This window comes from Pipistrellus kuhlii, unplaced genomic scaffold (genome assembly GCF_014108245.1).
Source record: "Pipistrellus kuhlii isolate mPipKuh1 unplaced genomic scaffold, mPipKuh1.p scaffold_m20_p_14, whole genome shotgun sequence".
Classification (NCBI taxonomy): Eukaryota; Metazoa; Chordata; class Mammalia; order Chiroptera; family Vespertilionidae; genus Pipistrellus; species Pipistrellus kuhlii.
Window position 1 is genome coordinate 7,801,030 of NW_023425449.1, and position 17,129 is coordinate 7,818,158.

The window sequence follows — 17,129 nt, forward strand, 5'->3', positions numbered from 1 at the left end:
GGGTGCCTGCGGCGGTGAGCTCTATCGGAAGCAGGTCCCGTCTTGAAGAGTAAGCGACAGGACCCGAGGGAGAGGCTGTGAGTGTGGGCCGGGCTCCCCCGGCGGCGCTCCATTCTCCGGGAAATGAAGATGTAGCAGGTGCCCAGGGCTTCCCGCCCCCAAAAGGAGGGCTTTCTGACCTCGGTTGCTTCATGGGAGGCGTTTGCAGGAATACGGTGGCCCATTCGTTTGCAAGGGATGGAAGACCTTGGGGATGTGGAAACTCTTAGGAGACAGAGTGTTCAGTTTATCGTCATCGTTTTCAATGTGGTGTCCTTGATGCGAAACCACCACAGAAGCCTTTCGGGCGGCTTGTTTCGGAACTGGGGGAGTCGCCCTGGCCCCGTCAGGGGAGCACATCTCAGGTTCCCCACCCTGGTTGGGCCTGTGCTGGAGGCAGCCAGGTGATGTGGATCTCTCACATCGATGCTTCTCTCCCTCTTTCTCTTCTCTCCCTCTCCCCCTCTTTCCACTCTCTCTAAAATCAATGGAAGAAAATATCCTGCAGTGAGGATTAACCAAAAAACAAACAAACAAACAAAAACAAACGTAACTGGGTGAATCAGCCGGCAAGCTGCTTTTATTACTAGACTCACGTGGAGGGGGAAAAAATTACTTCAAACGGTCAGGTTTTTGACTCCTAACTATTTGCTTTTCTTTATTATGTCTCTCATATTTTTGGAAAACAAAATGCTATGTCTCTTACAAAATGGTACTTACGAATGTGTGTTTCAACTCAAGACTTAATTATCACTGGATTACCCCGAATCACCCCCTAATCTGGGGGCAAATGATAATAATAATAATAATAATACCCTCTTTGAAAATGTGTTCTCTAAAGTGATTTTTAAATATTATTTTTTTCATTGAGCGTGTTAGCTTACCGTCTCACATAGTTTTCTCCTCCTCCTCCTCCTCCTCCTCCTCCTCCTCCTCCTCCTCCTCCTCCACATCGGATCCTAAGCATCAGAGTACAGGGTGGCATCCGCAGGCTGTCTTCCTGTGGAGAGTCTGATGGAGGTAGACCAGAAAGACAGAAGGCAGCGCGGAGATGGGTTATAGGTTACATTTGGGAAGGCTCTGGCTCCATGTCAGTTTGCACAGCCAGGAACGTATGTAGTGTTGGGGGGGAGGGGAAGTATGACTGTCCACCGGCCTCTTTTCCTCTTCATTTAGCAGGACCATCCATGTGGTCTTCAGATAAATCACTCGGCCACCAACGGAAGCGCTTTCGAAAACTCCTTTGTCCAGGGATGGTGGCACAGGTCCCGGGACTGTGTACACGCTCCCTGTGGAGCGCGCCCTTCTGTCTGGGAGCTCTGTTCCTGCCTCGGGGTCACACTGCAGCCTGGGGGAGGCCCCATCTCCCGGGGAGGGTCACGCGGTGTCTGTGATGGATTTCCTAATGGACCCTGACCACCTTTCAATCCCTTCCTGGTTCCTCATCCTGGAAGCCGCTTCTTTTAAAAGCAGCTTGGCCCTCATTGTTTATTTTACTTGGTTAAAAAAAAAAAAAAAGTTTGGTCAAGAACAGTTCCTTTTATAATACAGCGACAAGGAATCCAGGGCCTGGGGCTGTGAGTCTTGGGCAGAATCAGGGTGTTTTTTCCGGGAGATCTCAGGAATATGGCTAATCTCCTGGGCACCCCCTGCAGCCTCACCGTGACTTCGCTTTGAGTATGAACGGTTCAGAACAGCTGGACTCCAGTTTTGAAATGAGGGGGGTCTCGTCACCTTTGGATCGATCCCCGTGTGCTTGGCTTTGCTTCTTCCCAGGAAAGGGGAAGCCAGCCGCATAGGGCAGCTTCTTTGAGAAAGCGCCATGAGCTCAGGCAGGCAGGGTGCTGACCCAAGGTTTTCTGGACTCAGCCACAGGAGGGACAGGACGAGAGGCTGAGTGCAGCGGGAGGGCCCTGAACACCCCAGGGCAGCGAGAGACATCTGGGGGGCTTGCTGGCAGGGGACTGTGCTGGACAGGACCTGCTCTGAGAAACTGGAGACCTCACTTGGACATGGAGTGGCTTCCTTGCCTTACCCAGCGCAGTGCAGGAGGGAAGAGCAGGTGATGAGGTGGGTCACTAGCTAGATTCGGGACATTTTAGAAGGGGACTCTTGTGGCTGAATATCCATCTGACCGGACCATCATCTTTGTGACTTCAGAGTGGCACTTTTCCCACAAGGTGAAGAGTTTTTCATGCTGTCACTCACACACCTATAGCATGCTATTGGTAGGTTTTAAAAAATCGAATGCACTTCATCTGTGTTGGAATGTATTAACTGTTAAATAATTTATAATTTAGTTTTTAGAAGTCTATTTGTACTGTTTGGAAACTCTGCTTGGTCATTGGTGACCAGGACTCATTGGTCTTGTGCTTGCTGTACATTTAGCACTGTGTGTGTGTGTGTGTGTGTGTGTGTGTGTGTGTTGATGTAATAGTAATATCAATCAGGAAAGAAAGCATTCACAAGCCCACCTCACTCTTATTCTTTTGTTTTTCACTCCCATTTCAGCGCTTGGTCAAATGGATATGAAATTTCAATAGAGTTTTAATATTAGAAAATATTAAGACAGCATACGCTTTTTAAATTGAATGTGTAGTCTGAACGTTCTTCGCTGCTGTTCTATGGTATGTGATTTTTAGTGCTATGAGAGAATTCGTGGCATATATAATTCACCTAGCTCCCCCGCTGTAGATGGCCTTTCGTTGCCTCGGTAGTCTTTCTTTTCTTTTTAAAAAATTCACCTTTATTGTTGCAAATATTACAAATGCTTCCTTATTTCCCCCATGGACACACACACACACACACACACACACACACACCGGCAGCTTTTACCATACTACTGTCTATGCCCATGGGTTATGCATATTTTTTGACATGCTCAGTGATTTCCTTTAACACAGTAATAAACACCCCAACATTTCTTGTTTTTAGAGGATTTTCTTAGGGTAATTCCTGAGAGCTGAACCATCTGGTCAGAAGGTCTAAAAGATTTTAGATTTCCTTAAAACACCTGAGCAGAGTGCTTCCCAAGGGGCTTGTGCCCGTTTCTGGCAGGTGACACCTCTCCCGTAGTCTTTCCTGGACCGTCAGGAGGTGTCCACGTTCCTGCTAACACTCAGCCTCGGCGCTGGCCTCCACCTGCAGCACGGGCTCCTGTGGGAATCCCATTGTCAAGTGCTGTGGGGCACAGGGTCCTTCTCTGCAGGGCCTGGAGCCTGGGAGGGCAAGGCCTGCCCATTTTCCTGTCCCGGAGGCTCCCTGGGGCGTCTGTCAGCCCCCATGTTGGGTGGGGACTCTAGGTGGCCGTGCCTTGGGGCCCTAACATTCCAGCAGCTGGAAACCCCTTGGAGTGAATTATTAAATCTAAACCAGAGTTCCAGGGCTTCCCGCACTTGCCTTGGAGTCTGTTCCATGATGGTAGTTGTTACAAAACACTTCTGAATTAGAAATAAATTCCAAATCTTTTCTTCTCCCCCCTCCCCCCTCCTCCTCCTGCCAAACAGCACCAGGAAACAGAATCTCGTTATTTCAGCCCGAATATATTAATACTGACCCTCTCCGGCACTGGGGACTTTTCAGGTTAGACTCACACGGCTTCTATTTTTACTCCAGTCTAAACTGTGGTCCTATGGATAGCAAAATAAATACTGGACTGTTCTGGCCTGAGTGGCAGAGAAGCAGCGTGGCTTATAATAACACGGCTACAAACTTCTTCCCTCTGTTTGATATTCCAAAAAAGGAAGAAAGCAGGGCTGGGAGCACATCTGTAAGTAATGAACGTTTTCCTTTTGTGTGTCATGCATATTCAACATAATCCCACTCGAAGTCCCAGGCGTGGCTTTCATATATGTTGCTTTCAGAGAACCCTGTTTTTGTTGCCAACGAATTTAATTCAAGACAAAGGTCGCTTCCCTTCGCTTCCCTGGATCAGGAGTACAAACACCCCCCCTCTCCCCCCAGTTGACTTTCTTCTTGCAGAGGAAGAAGTCTGGCTTTTGTTTGGTATTAGCAATACACCAGTTTCATCAGGAGTATTTTTTTTTAAAACTTATTAATTGAATTTTATCATTCAAACTAGAGCCCTGGTGCCACGGATTCATGCGCCGGTGGGGTCCCTTGGCCTGGCCTGCGCCCACTCAGAATCTGGGACCTCTTGGGGGATGAAGGATATTAAATGGATAGTCTGGCTCTGGAAGGGGGAGGGAGGGTGACTTTCCATCGCTAGTGTTTGAAAGTGCTGAATCAAGCAGACTGCAGCATGATTATTTACGCTTCTTCTCAGGGCCTTTTTACGATTATATGCAAATCACAAGCAAAGTGGGGTGGGGACAGGCCCAGCGTGGCCAACACTTTCATTGAGTTCACATGTCGGAGTTCCTCTGGGCTGGAATCCCCGCTCCCTGCCTGAGCTGGAGGTCTTCAGGAAAGCCTCAGTAAGCCTCCGTTCCTCGGTCTGTGGTAGAGATTGTAGAGGCGGCAAAGTGTGTCCGGGTTTGTGAACACACAGCTCAGAATGCCTGGCACCTATGGGACATTTAAGGGTTAGCTGGAGCTAATCCTTTGCTCGCCAGGCCGGATGGCTCTAATGTCTTCACGTTCTGGGTCATCACAAGGCAACAGAAAGAGCCCAGAGTAAGGTCACCAAAGTTTTGGCCTTCCTTTTGGCCACTAACTTGATTGGATAATTTTTTTTTTTAAATTTTTTTTTTAGCTAATTTGCCACTATTATGTTCTGTTTCTTTTAACTTCAGGGGGGAAAAATGATGCCTGTAATTTCTTTGTCAAACTCTAATATTATAGGCTCCTTTGGGTTAGACCCGTGGTAGGCAAACTGTGTTCTTTGGCCCCTGGAGTGCGGCTCTTCCACAAAATACAACAGCCTGGGTGAGTCTATGTTGAAGAAGTGGCGTTAGAAGAAGTTGAAGTTTAAACAATGTGGCTCTCCAAAGAAATGTCAATCGTTGTCCTGTTGGTAGTATTTGGCTCTGTGGACGGATGAGTTTGCCGACGCTGGGTTATACTCTAGAGGCCAGAATTGGCAAGTTCATCTAAAGGGCAAAGCACATGATCTCTGAGCCACTGTGTGGGAGAAATTGCTTCATTTAATATGTGTGTCTGCTCGTAATAAAATAGTTTACTGGGTCACCTCCGGAAAGATAAGCCAGAGTTACAGTCGGCGTGGCACTTGGTAATCACCATAAACTTTAGGACGGAATCAACATCAGGACTGGATGTGCCTTTATCCTAAGACTAAGAGGCATCATCTGCTTTCTGTGATGTGGAACGGAATGTGATGGCAGGCAGCGTGGATATTCTACTGTTGTGTCCACATAACTTCCTGAAGGTTGGGTCCAGGGGTGGGTGGGCGGGTGGTGTTCGCGACTGTCTGACTTTGTGACTAACCTACGTTTAAACCGTGAAGTGACGTAACACCTACTGCATGGAGCTTTAATGATCTTACAGGTTCCACTAGTTTAGGGCATCAGAGGGCATTCATGTAGTGCCGTGGTCGGCAAACTCATTAGTTCGTTACTTAAAAAAGAAAAAAAAAGAAAAAAGAAATGGTCAGTCTCAGATTAAACCACCTCGCTGCGGTGGAATCCTCCGGTAGGGCGACTGCTCCGCCCTTGGCGGCCACGGCTCTGCGCCTTCCCTCCCGGGTCCTTGCATCAGGTGGCTCTCTCTCATCCAGCCAGTGGGTGTTCGGAGTGTGTGTGAGTGTGTGTGTGTGGGTGTGTAGGGGTGGGGAGTGGCTGGGTGTGAAAGCAGTTGTCTGGAGTCACCCCTCTTGGTGGCTCTCTCAGAGATGCACACGTCTTGGCCTAAGGGAATGTCGGTGCCCAACCCATGTCCCCCTCCAGGCATGCTAAGGGCACAGTGTGGCTGCTTCGCACAAAGGAATCTGTCCCATTCGGAAAGGTATTTTCTGTTTCAAGGAAAGACCCTGGAGATGCTGTTGGAGGGGTATCTGCTACGGAGCGAGAAGGGCCTGCTTACGGTGACACTGGACTCCCTGGAAGGAATGGGGTGATTCCTCGGTGCGCCCGGCACCGGAGCGGGCGATGGCTGTTGGTTTGATGTGAGATGGTTTGTTTGCCACATGGGACGGAGGAGGGACCAGCACTTTTGGCTCCATGCAAGCGCATCACCCATCCTGGCCCTGCGGACCCCTAGTAGCTGAGGGCAAGTCAGCTTCTCCGGACACCCCCTGCCCTGACAGCTCCTGGCAGGAGCCGGTGGGCATGGGGCAGTGGCTGCTCGTCCGGCTCTGTGTGCAGTCGGGCTGGGAGCACTGTGGAGTGTCCAGAACTCTCTGGGAGATGCGCCTGCCCATCTGCTTTTTAGTCTGAAGGATGTTGTCAGTCCGGACAGCTGGGTCATCTAATGAAGAGAGATTTAATTTACACGCAGGGATCGAATATCTTCGCCTTTCCCACGCCACGTCACACTCCCCTGACAGAGCCAGGAGGAGAGGGCGAGGCATCCAGTGAGCTGCTGATAGGAAGACGGAGCCTTACACTTCACTTTTTTTTTTTTTTTTTTTTTTTTTTTTTTTTTTTTAAAGACTCTTCTAAAGTTACCTAACTGGATGCAGTGCAACACGTTCGGGGCAGATGATCGCCCAGGCTCAGACGTGAGAGATTTTTAACCATCAGGAGCCCGGAGCGTGTTAACTCTGAAACCCGAGACAAAGGCTGTTTCATTTTAGATCCTCGGTCGACAAATATTTATTAAGGAGCATCCACAGGCCACAGAGAATGGACTCAGCTGAGGGGTGAGAGAAATCCACACGTGACAGTTAAATAGCTGGTGACTATGTGTGTCTTAAATTGTCCATATGCTGCAAAATCCAAAATAGCCATTGATAACAAGGGGGCATAGAAGGACCGGAGTCGTCAGAGGCTGTTTGGGAGTAGACAGGCTTTGAGAAAGATGGAGAGGGCACAGGACAAAGGGTAATGCAGGCAGGGCTGAGAATTGCTTTTCGGTGTGAGCACACACGGCCCACACAGCATTAACTGAGCACCTGCTATCTGCCAGACCACGGAGACTGTGGGGCGTTGGGGTAGATTCATGACTAACCGAAGACAGTCCCTGCTGTCCAGGGAGCCGAGTGAGTGCCATAGGGGTCATTTAAGTAGATGGTAGAGCCGTGGGAGGCAGGGCTCCTGACACGATGGATGAGCTCTGGGAATCATGGCCTGGCATGGTGATAGCCTTGGGACCTGATCTGAGGCAGGATGGCCTCAGATCACAGCGTTAAGCTCTGACCATCGGAGCAGAAACATTCCAGCACGCTCCTGGCCCAGGCTGGTCATTCAATGCCCGGAGCCAGTCCGCTGGAAACCAACCCCTCAGGTTTCGGCTCAGAATGCGCCGGTGTGTGGTGGCTCAGATACACCGGTTCCCAGGCTTTCCCGTCAGTTGGCACTGAAATCGGGGAGTGGGGGGAGCAGGGGGGAAAGGGGGGGGGGTGTGGGCTCAGGTTTAAAATACTTGGGCGTCCCCAGCCAGCAGCTGAAACCTGAGAGAATAAAGTGGCAGTGTTGTAGAGGGCTGGGCCCGGCTGTCCGCCTGAGAAGGTTCCAGTCATAGAACAGAAAGTTTTATTTTATTTCCAGAGGAAATCTGATGAAAGCCAATGGACTGAAGGAAACTTTTTTTTTTTTTTTTAATCCTGTTGGGCACAGACGTTCTATTTGACTTTTAAAAATAGGGCACTAAAGAGCATGACCCTGCTTCCAAACACAAATATTGTTTCGAGGCCGAGTCTGCTTTCTTTGTCTGTGGGCTCTGAGGAGATACTGGTGGCAAAAGATCAGTTTACTAAAACCATTTGGGAAAAAAAAAAAGAAAAAAAAATTGTGTGTCTCCTCTGCCTTCCATGCCTGCACGTTCCTTTCATTGAAGAGCTGAAAGCGGTGGAACTGGTATATGTAGAAAGGGATCCGACGTAGCCGGCGTGCGATCCGCTGCTACCAAGAGGCAGAAACACAAAGAGAATGTGCAGGATGGGAACGGGGGGGAGGAGGACACATACGTGATACCTTCATCAATAAAGAAATTAAACACAAATGAAAAGAGTGTGCGCGTGTGGGGTATCTGCATTGGCTGTGAAGGCTCTGCTGAGCCAGCGAGCGGTGGGAGCGGGCCCGAGGCGGGCTTTCGCCCTTGGCCGTTGGGCGTCACGGGCCCTGCTCTTCGGACGGTGCCGTGCCTGGCCTCTGCCCGGACTTGGGCTGTGGCGGAAAGCTCTGGCCTGCCCGGGCCCCTGGGAGCACTTGGCTGTCGTGCTAATTTTGGTCAGAGCTCTGAGCATGGCCAGGCCGGCCGACGTCGGTGGGCCTTGATGGATCCCTGGGTGATGATTTAGCCTAAGCGCCTTCATCCCTTTGTAGGCATCCCCAAGAAAGTCTGGAGTGATTTCCGTGTTCTGCAGCTTTCTTGGTCAGGGTGCTGCGCAGTGACAGTGACCGAGGGAATGCCGGAGATGGCTTAAAACCAGCTCTGGGCCGCCCAAGCTCTGGTTAGCGGAATGCAACCAAATCCCACGCTGATTTGGTACTGCGGTCTCTGTGCCATCTTCGTTCTGTGGATTGGGCCACCTGGACCTCCCTAGGGGCTTTCGTCGGTGGCCAGGCCTTCATGTACATTCACAGGGAGTCCTGAGGAAGGGCAGGGCCAGAAGTGGGGGTTCAGGGGCACAGAGGAGAGGGAGGGGCGGTCACTGCATTGTAAACCTGAAGAGGACAGCACTAAGCACATCCCTCCTTTCCTCACCATCCTGAACCCCTGCCTTCTCTTTCCTTCCTCAGAGGGCAGAGCTGACGTCTGACAAGGACATATACCTGGACAACAGCTCCATTGAGTTCGCGTCCGGAGTGTATCCCATTGATGACGACGACTATGCTTCTGCATCAGGCTCCGGTAAGGCCCACCCTCGCCTCCGTTCTCCATGTTTGCACTTATACACACACATGCACACACACACTCACACACACACGCGCACACACACACACACACGCACACACAGGGAGTCAGGCGAGGTGCACAGGGGTACAGAGCACGCTCTTTGTGTCCAAGTGCCTGGGTGTGAGATCCAGCTCCCCGCCACCTCAGCTGTGAGGTCTCGGGGGTGTATTTACCTTGGCCGGACCTCAGTTTCCTCATGCAGAGAATGGGAGGCCCCTGCCACACAGGCATGCTGTGAGGACTATAAAGGGGTTGGCACATCTCGGAGCTCTTAAGTGTTTGCTGCTTGGCACGTGGTCCGTGTTCTGTCAATATTAGCTTTTCATTTTATTATTCGGATTTTGAGAGTGATGTCATGAAAACACAACTCCTTCAAAACAAATCCTTCAAACACTAGTTTTATAAAACTGCCAACGCTGGGTTGGAGATTATGGGTGACACCTAGGAGAGTTCTAATGAGTTTGCCGACCACTCCTAGTCCAGTGGTCGGCAAACTCATTAGTCCACAGAGCCAAATATCTACAGTAACAACGATTGACATTTCTTCTGAGAGCCACATTTTTTAAACTGAAACTCCTTCTAACACCACTTCTTCAAAATAGACTCACCCAGGTCATGGCATTTTGTGGAAGAGCCACACTCAGGAGGCCAAAGAGCCACATGTGGCTCACGAGCCACTGTTTGCCGACCATGGTCTTAGGGTATTGCTCAAAAGTATCGATAGAAGGGGGAATGTAGCAGGGATAGCCCCAGCTCCTTGGTGTATCAGTTATCCGTGGCCTCTGTGATGCTGTATAACACACCATCCCCAAACGCTGTGGATGAAAACATCAGTCACACATTTAGCTCCTCGTTCTGTGGGTTGGCAGTTTCCTGGGCTAAATGGGCTCCTGCACGCGCCCATGGTCAGCTGCAGTTGGGGAAGGCAGCTTTGCTGACCTTGGCTGGACTTGGTCAAATGTCTGGAGCAGCTGGGCAGACTTGGCTCTGGCCCACATGGCACATGGTCTCTCATCCTCTAGTAGGCCAGCCATTTGTTCACAGGGTGGAGGCAGGGATCCCCAGAGAGCAGAACGGTGCAAAGCCTCTTAAAGCCTCGGCTTAGAACTGGCACAGCATCCCTACCGCCTTTTACCGGTCAAAGCAAGGCTGGCCCATACGCCACCTCTTAACGAAAGAGCTACAGAGGGGCATTGCCGAGGACGTGAGAACGAGGAGGAATGAGCGACTCTGGCCATTTCCACAATCTTCGGTACACAGTACACGTTTCCCCTGGGCCAGGAAAGGTCCCCAAGAAGCTGAAAAGAGGAAGAGCTTGTGCATATACTTCATTAATGACCACGTTAGGGATCCGTGGTCAGCAACACCTCTAGGAAAGTTTTGTTCAGGACCTTTCTTACTTTAAACCTCCATTGTAAGTTCGACAGCTGGTAAAAGTTAGGCTGAACACAGTTGTCTGATAATCAGATTGGCCTGGTTTCAAAGCGACCCGGAATAAATCCAGACCCACTGTATCTGCGGTAGAGATCTCACTCCACAAGAGTGAGCGTTTTAAGTTAGCCAATGGCAAGTCTGACAAAGACAAGTGAGGTTGTGGCTGACCTAGTAACAATGAGCCTACAGTGCAATCCCAATGTAAAAATAGCCCCCGTTATTCTCGGGAGAGTGATATATATTGCACACACAGATTGAGTGTGAAAAGAGTGCTTCTCCGTAGCCCACAACCTCTATTAATATATTTTGCTCATGGCACCTCTTTTTCCTCTTTAGCACCTCCACAGTGCTTTCTGACTAACTGTCATCTTCAGAATGTCCCAGGAAATAATAAACGTGGATTTGGCACGTGGTCAGTGTTCTGTCAATATTAGCTTTTCATCTTATTCTTCAGGTTTTGAGAGTGATGTCAGGGAGGAAAGGAGAGGGAGAGAGAGGTAAAAACATCAGTAATGAGAGAGAAGCATTAATCGGCTGCCTCTTGCACATCCGACACTGGAGATTGAGCCCACAACAGGGACATGTGCCCTGACCGGGAATCGAACTGTGACCTCCTGGTTCATAGGTCAATGATCAATTTAGCCACTGAGCCACCCTGGTTGGACCCAGGATAATAGTTTAAAATGGGAGGAGGATGGGGTCACAGCCGGTGTGTGTATAGTAGACTGAAAGGGGGCTCTTAGGAGGAAGGCAGGGATGATGGTTCCTGGAAAGGTTACCATGGCTTGGATGAGTGGGGTTGCCCTGGGGCTGTGGAAAGGTGTTAGGATGGAGAGACAGAAGAAGGTGTAAGATCAGTAGAACTGGGCGATTGGCCTGATGGGGTGTGAGGAAGAGGAAGTCAGAGTTGTGGTTTATCGGAGTGGAGGTTCATTCATGGCAAGGTGTCACCAGGTTTGTGGGGCGAGAGGGGGGGAGGCGATGATTTCTCTTTCGCATATCTTAGAGGTGTGTCGTACAGTTGAGTCATCCAGTAAAATGTCAGGTAGGCGTGTGGATCTGTGCATCTGAATTTCAGAGAAGTGATAAAAGCTACTATAGAAACTTAGTCTTCTTTTATATTTGGTTGGTCTTTGAAGCCATGAGCAGGGATGAGAATAAAAAGTGCAGAGTAAGAAAACTAGGGCCACCAGCCTGCAAGGCTCAGTGGCTGAGCGTTGGCCTATGAACCAGGAGGTCATAGTTTGATTCCCAGTCGGGGCACACGCCTGGGTTGCAAGCTCCATCCCCAGTGTGGGGCATGCAAGGAGGCGGCCAATTAATGATTCTAACTCATCATTGATGTTTCTGTCTCTCTCTCCCTTTCCCTTCCTCCCTGAAATCAATATATAAATACATTAAAAAGCAGCCTAGGGCCGAATCCTAAGGAAGTGTTGATATTTTGTGTCCACGTAGAAGTGAATGAATCTGCAAAGGAGACAAGTAGCCGAGAGGCAAGGGAAATTCAAAAATCACAGAAGCCCAGAGATAAAGTTTCCAGAAGGAGATGATGGACGACCAGTGCGCAGTGGTGCTAGGAGATGCGATTAAATGAGAGCCACTGTGGAAAATGCCACTGGATGTGGAAACATGGCGGACGTTGGTGACCTTAGGCAAACAGGACCATCGTGTGTGTGATGACAGGAAACTTCTATGACTAGAGGGAGGGGAGAAGATGAGCCTGTGAGTAGCTACGGCACCAGTGGAAAAGTCTGGCCTAGCCGAGGGGACCCAGGTCAGCCATGGAGAGTTCTCCTTTTTTGGTTATTGTTTTAGAGGGGAAAGTAGAGCATGTGGAAGGGAAGACATCTCACTGAGCCGAACGATCAGCTGTTCCCAATAAAAGAAGGACTACTGGAGAATGTTCAGGATGGTGTTCTTTTTAAAATGTGCCAGGCTCCCCACAGGTCCGCTTTGAAATCATGTCTTCACCCGGTGCACGCTGCCGAGTTCTTGATGAGCAGTCATTTTTGTTGTTGTTTTTGTTTTAATCACTTTTAAAAATATATATATTTTATTGATTTTTTTACAGAGAAGAAGAGAGAGGGATAGAGAGTTAGAAACATCAATGAGAGAGAATCATCGATCAGCTGCCTCTTGCACACCCCCTACTGGGGATGTGCCCGCAACCAAGGTACATGCCCTTGACCGGAATCGAACCCGGGACCTTTCAGTTCGCAGGCGGACGCTCTATCCACTGAGCCAAACTGGTTTCGACAGTGATGAGCAGCCGTGTTGAAAGAACATGGCTCTGTTGGCGCCAGCCTTTGACAGTATCATCTGATACTGCGGAGACCTGGATCGTGATTCATGGCCTCAGCTCCTCTTTGCTTCTTCCCCCAGGAGCGGATGAGGATGTAGAGAGTCCTGAGCTGACAACATCTCGACCGCTTGCAAAAATCCCGTCCTCCAGTGCTGCTCCCAGAGTGGAAACCACGACGCTGAAGATGCAGAACAAGATACCTGCTCAGACGAAGGTGGGTTTTGTTCTGCACTGCGCTGCGCTGTCAGGTTCCTACGAACGCTCTTTCATTTCATGATGCAGACCAGTTCCTTTAAGGGGCGCCATTTTACAATAGGGGAGGACAAATGGTCTCTTGTTACACATTGTTGTAAATGGCTCTTACTTACTACCTTTTACTCACTGTGACTATTCTTTTTGTCTGTTAAGTAGACTTTGTTTTTATTTATTTATTTTAATTAAAAAAAAAAAAATTTATTGATTTTTTTTACAGAGAGGAAGAGAGAGGGATAGAGAGTTAGAAACATCAATGAGAGAGAAACTTCAGTGATGACAGAGAATCACTGATTGGCCGCCTCCTGCACGCCTCCTACTAGGGATAGTCCTGCAACCCAGGCATGCGCCCTGATGGGAATCAAGCTGTGACCTCCTGGTTCACAGGTCAATGCTCAACCGCTGAGCCACACCGCCTTGGCGACATAAATGTTTTTCAAAGGGTGGTCCTTTTAAAGGAACTCACAGGCAAATTAAGAAACAAAGTCATTTTTATTAATTTGTCTCAAGCCAAGACAATTTATTTTCATTCCATAAAGACTTTGTTCTGAGTTAAAACCATGGGAAATTTACATATGCTGAACTAGGTTATGGAGTAAAGGGACTCCAGATATTAATTGCAATAAGTTTTTTCTCAGTCTCCACCAGCTCATCATCAATGGTATATAAACTTGGACCTCTTTCAATGATAATAATGATCTTAGAACATCTCTATATATATTCCTTTTGATAGCTGACATAAGAAATGAGAGCAGAGCAAAGGGACTAGCTAAACAAAACTCTTAAGACTTGTGATTTTGGCTTTACTAATGTTACATTGCCATGAACTGGCAATGTGAGCTGGCCACCCACTACTAGATAAGCTTTTTATGTTGGAAAATGCATATTAGAGTCTGAAGAAAGCCTGGGTTTTAAATCCTGGATCTGGTCAAATTTCTGAGCTTCTCTGAGCCCATTTATCATGGATCATTGAGAAAGATTAAATGCAAGGGCCGGTTGCATGGCCCTTGAGTCCTGGTAAACATTCTATAAGTCTTAACTGAATTTGGTCAGAGCAGTGGAGACGAAGCCAATTTGCCAAATAAACATGTGTGACAACTGCAGTGGTAGACCTCGTAGACAGCCCAGGCAGTGTGCTGCTTACGGGATCTGATTAACATTACTTCTTCTTGGAGCTCACCCATGTGTTGGTGCCAAGCTTCGGTAGCAGGTAGGATGTGCAAGGCTGTGTGTCATGCAGGCAGTGACAGGCCTTTTCTGGAATAAGAAGCGCTTATTACACAGGTAATAACACAGGTGGGCTTCCTGCCCTTCCATTTTCCTACCCTTATTGAGGGCGTTTGTCCGTCCCCCTTGCCATACCCTCCCCCATCCTCCATCCTCTGTCCTCCCAGTGACTGTGGAGGGTGGTGAATGGCACAGCTGGAAGGGTGTCTACAGATGTGGAGTAGCCAGGTCAACCTTCTCCAGACTGGAGTGCTCTCTGTAGGACCAAGAAGGGTCAGTCGCTGATCGGCACCACAGGCCAGGTGATAGGAGAAGAAGGAGAAGCTCTGTGAGCAGTGAGGCACACACACCTAGCATGTGCTTGCCCGTGCATGGTAGCTGCTCCATAAATGTCTTACGTTGAATGAATGAAAGAAAGAAGGGGGAGGTGGGAAATGCAGGTGGTGGGATGGCGGAACACCCCGGAGCGCGTGTGGCACAGTTATCCATTGTGGCTCTTGAACGTGCATTTGGCTTTACCACGTTTCTATTTATTTGAACCACTTGTCACGGCTGACCATTTGGACTCACTAGTTTGAGGCTTTGGAATTGTGGAGTAAACAAGAGCCTGAGCGTGGTCTTCATTGGTAAAACAAACACACCAAACCTGAGGTCCAGAAAAGGGGTGCGACCTAGAGTCACACAGGAGCTACTTGCAGCACCCACGTCCCCTGAAGCTCTAGCTCAGGGCTCCTTGAGCTGCAAGAATGCATGAGTAGAGGTGAGGGTTATAGAGCAAGTCTGGGGGGTACTCCCCACAGAGAGGGGTCAGAAAGAACCCTTGGAGAGCACCTGGAGACAGTGCCTGATAGGAAGCTGTCGCACTACTAGGTGTGACAAATGGATGGAGTAAGCACTGCTACAATGCCCTGGGCTGAAGAGTCATCGGGAAAGATGGCCTGAGGTCAGAGGAGTGTGAGAAAGAAGAGATCTTTTGCAGGTCAACTAAAAAAACCTAACCATGTCATCAGGATTTGCTGGAAGCCAATTCTAGCATGTCAGCAAGGGCTGAATCATCTGGGATGGTTAAAGGCATTTCCCCAAATCTAAAAAGAATGATTGCTTGCTGCCAGACAGCTCAGAGCATCTTAATCTACATTTTATTGCCTCCTCCCCAATCTGACAATGGACTCTGTAGACTAACCCTGGCCTTTGATGTATATATCTCTACCTTGCCTTAGGACAAATTGTGTTAATAAAAAAGCAAGGGGTCCTGAGACAAGGAGAACTTGGTTTCTTCAGCCAAGCTCCTCTGCTCTCCCCCTCCTCCCGCCAAATGCCTTTCAAAATTATGTTTCGTCTCTGGACTCTTATTTAATTTATGCACAGCCCCTTCTCCAGATTGCTGAATCCTTCTAGATGCTGGATCAAGACCTCTGGCATTAAATGGCGCCCAACATCCAGCATTAAGGATTGTTGTGAATTCTCCATCTTGCCAATACACATGGTTTTCTGTTATAAACAAACCATGAACTAGATAAACAATTCAATAAAAAATGGACAAAAACACTTTTTGAAAGTGGACATACAGAAGGCTAAGGAGCATATGAAAAAATATTCAAAGTTACTTATCATCCAAGAGATGCAAATTAAAAGGAAAATGAGGTACCATCTATACTTGTCAGAATAGGTACCATTAACAAATGACAGGTGCTGGCAAGGATGCGGGGAAAAAAGGAACCCTCCTGTACTGCTGGTGGGGGTGCACATTGGTGGAAAACAGTACGGTGTTTACTCAAAAAACTAAAAAGGGAACTCCCATTTGACTCCACTTTTAGGAATGTACCCCAAAAAATCAGAAATACCACTCAGAAATAATGTATGCACCCCTATGTTCATAGCAGTGTAATTTACAATAGCTAAGACTTGAAAACTACCTAAGTGCCCATCAGCAGATGAGTGAATTAAAAACTGTGGCACAAATACACAATGGAATACTATGCTGCTGTAAAAAAAAGAACTCTTACCATTTGCAACAGCATGGATGAACCTGGAGAGCTTTGTGCTAAGCGAAATAAGCAAGTTGGAGAAAATAATTATCACGTGACCTCACTCATTTGTGAAATATAATGAACAATATAAACTGATAAATACAAAAATAGATCCAAAGACAGAGAAGCATCGAACGGACCGTCGAAATCACAGAGGGAAGACCTGGGAGGGTGAGCGGGTGGTAAGAGATCAACTAAAGGACTTGTATGATGCATATGAGCATAACCAGTGGACACAGACTGTAGCGGGTGAGGGCTTGTGCTGGGGAGAGGGAGTGGGCTGGGAGAGAATGGGGGGGAAAAGGAGACTCGTGTAATACTTTTAACAATAAAGAATTTGAAAACAAACCAAAAAGCCCTATAAACTACATGGGTTTATGATAGAACTCCCCCGTTTGGTAAAAACATCACACAGAGTGATTATCCCAATTATTTCCTGAACTCCTTGGGGAAAAATAAAAAAGCGACTTTGACATAGACTCACTTTCCTTTTTAACACATTAACAAATCTGTACGCCCTTCCCCTTTCCCCATACCAGTCACCTGAAGACGTCGTTGAGGAGAAAGAAGTTCACCACCCTGACTCAGAAAGGAAAAGGGACCCAGACGAAGAGGAGACAAATGTGTTCACTGAGAAGCACCCGGACAATCTGTTTAAAAGGACAGAAGTCCTGGCAGGTAAGTCGCCTGGCAGGGGTCAGAGGGGAGGGTCTCTGTTTGTCTAAGTGAGGTTCAGGGGTGAAGGCAAAGTCTGCAGAATGTCATCTTTCTAAGGAGCGCAGCCTGGGAGAGGGGGTGGGGAGGGGAGCGTGTCTCATTCCAGAATGAGAGGCAAGAGCTAGGCAAACTTCCTTGTTTTCTGCCCATGG

At 48.5% G+C, this 17,129-nt stretch overlaps 1 protein-coding gene across 1 annotated transcript in view; it reads left to right on the forward strand.

The window, feature by feature from the left end:
* Positions 1-17,129, forward strand: part of SDC2 (syndecan 2) — a 72,236-nt gene that overhangs the window by 52,861 nt on the left and 2,246 nt on the right. The window contains exons 2-4 of the mRNA XM_036436580.2: positions 8,859-8,970; positions 12,832-12,965; positions 16,800-16,938. Of these exons, the coding sequence (XP_036292473.1) occupies positions 8,859-8,970; positions 12,832-12,965; positions 16,800-16,938 (385 nt within the window). The remainder of the gene's footprint in view (positions 1-8,858; positions 8,971-12,831; positions 12,966-16,799; positions 16,939-17,129) is intronic.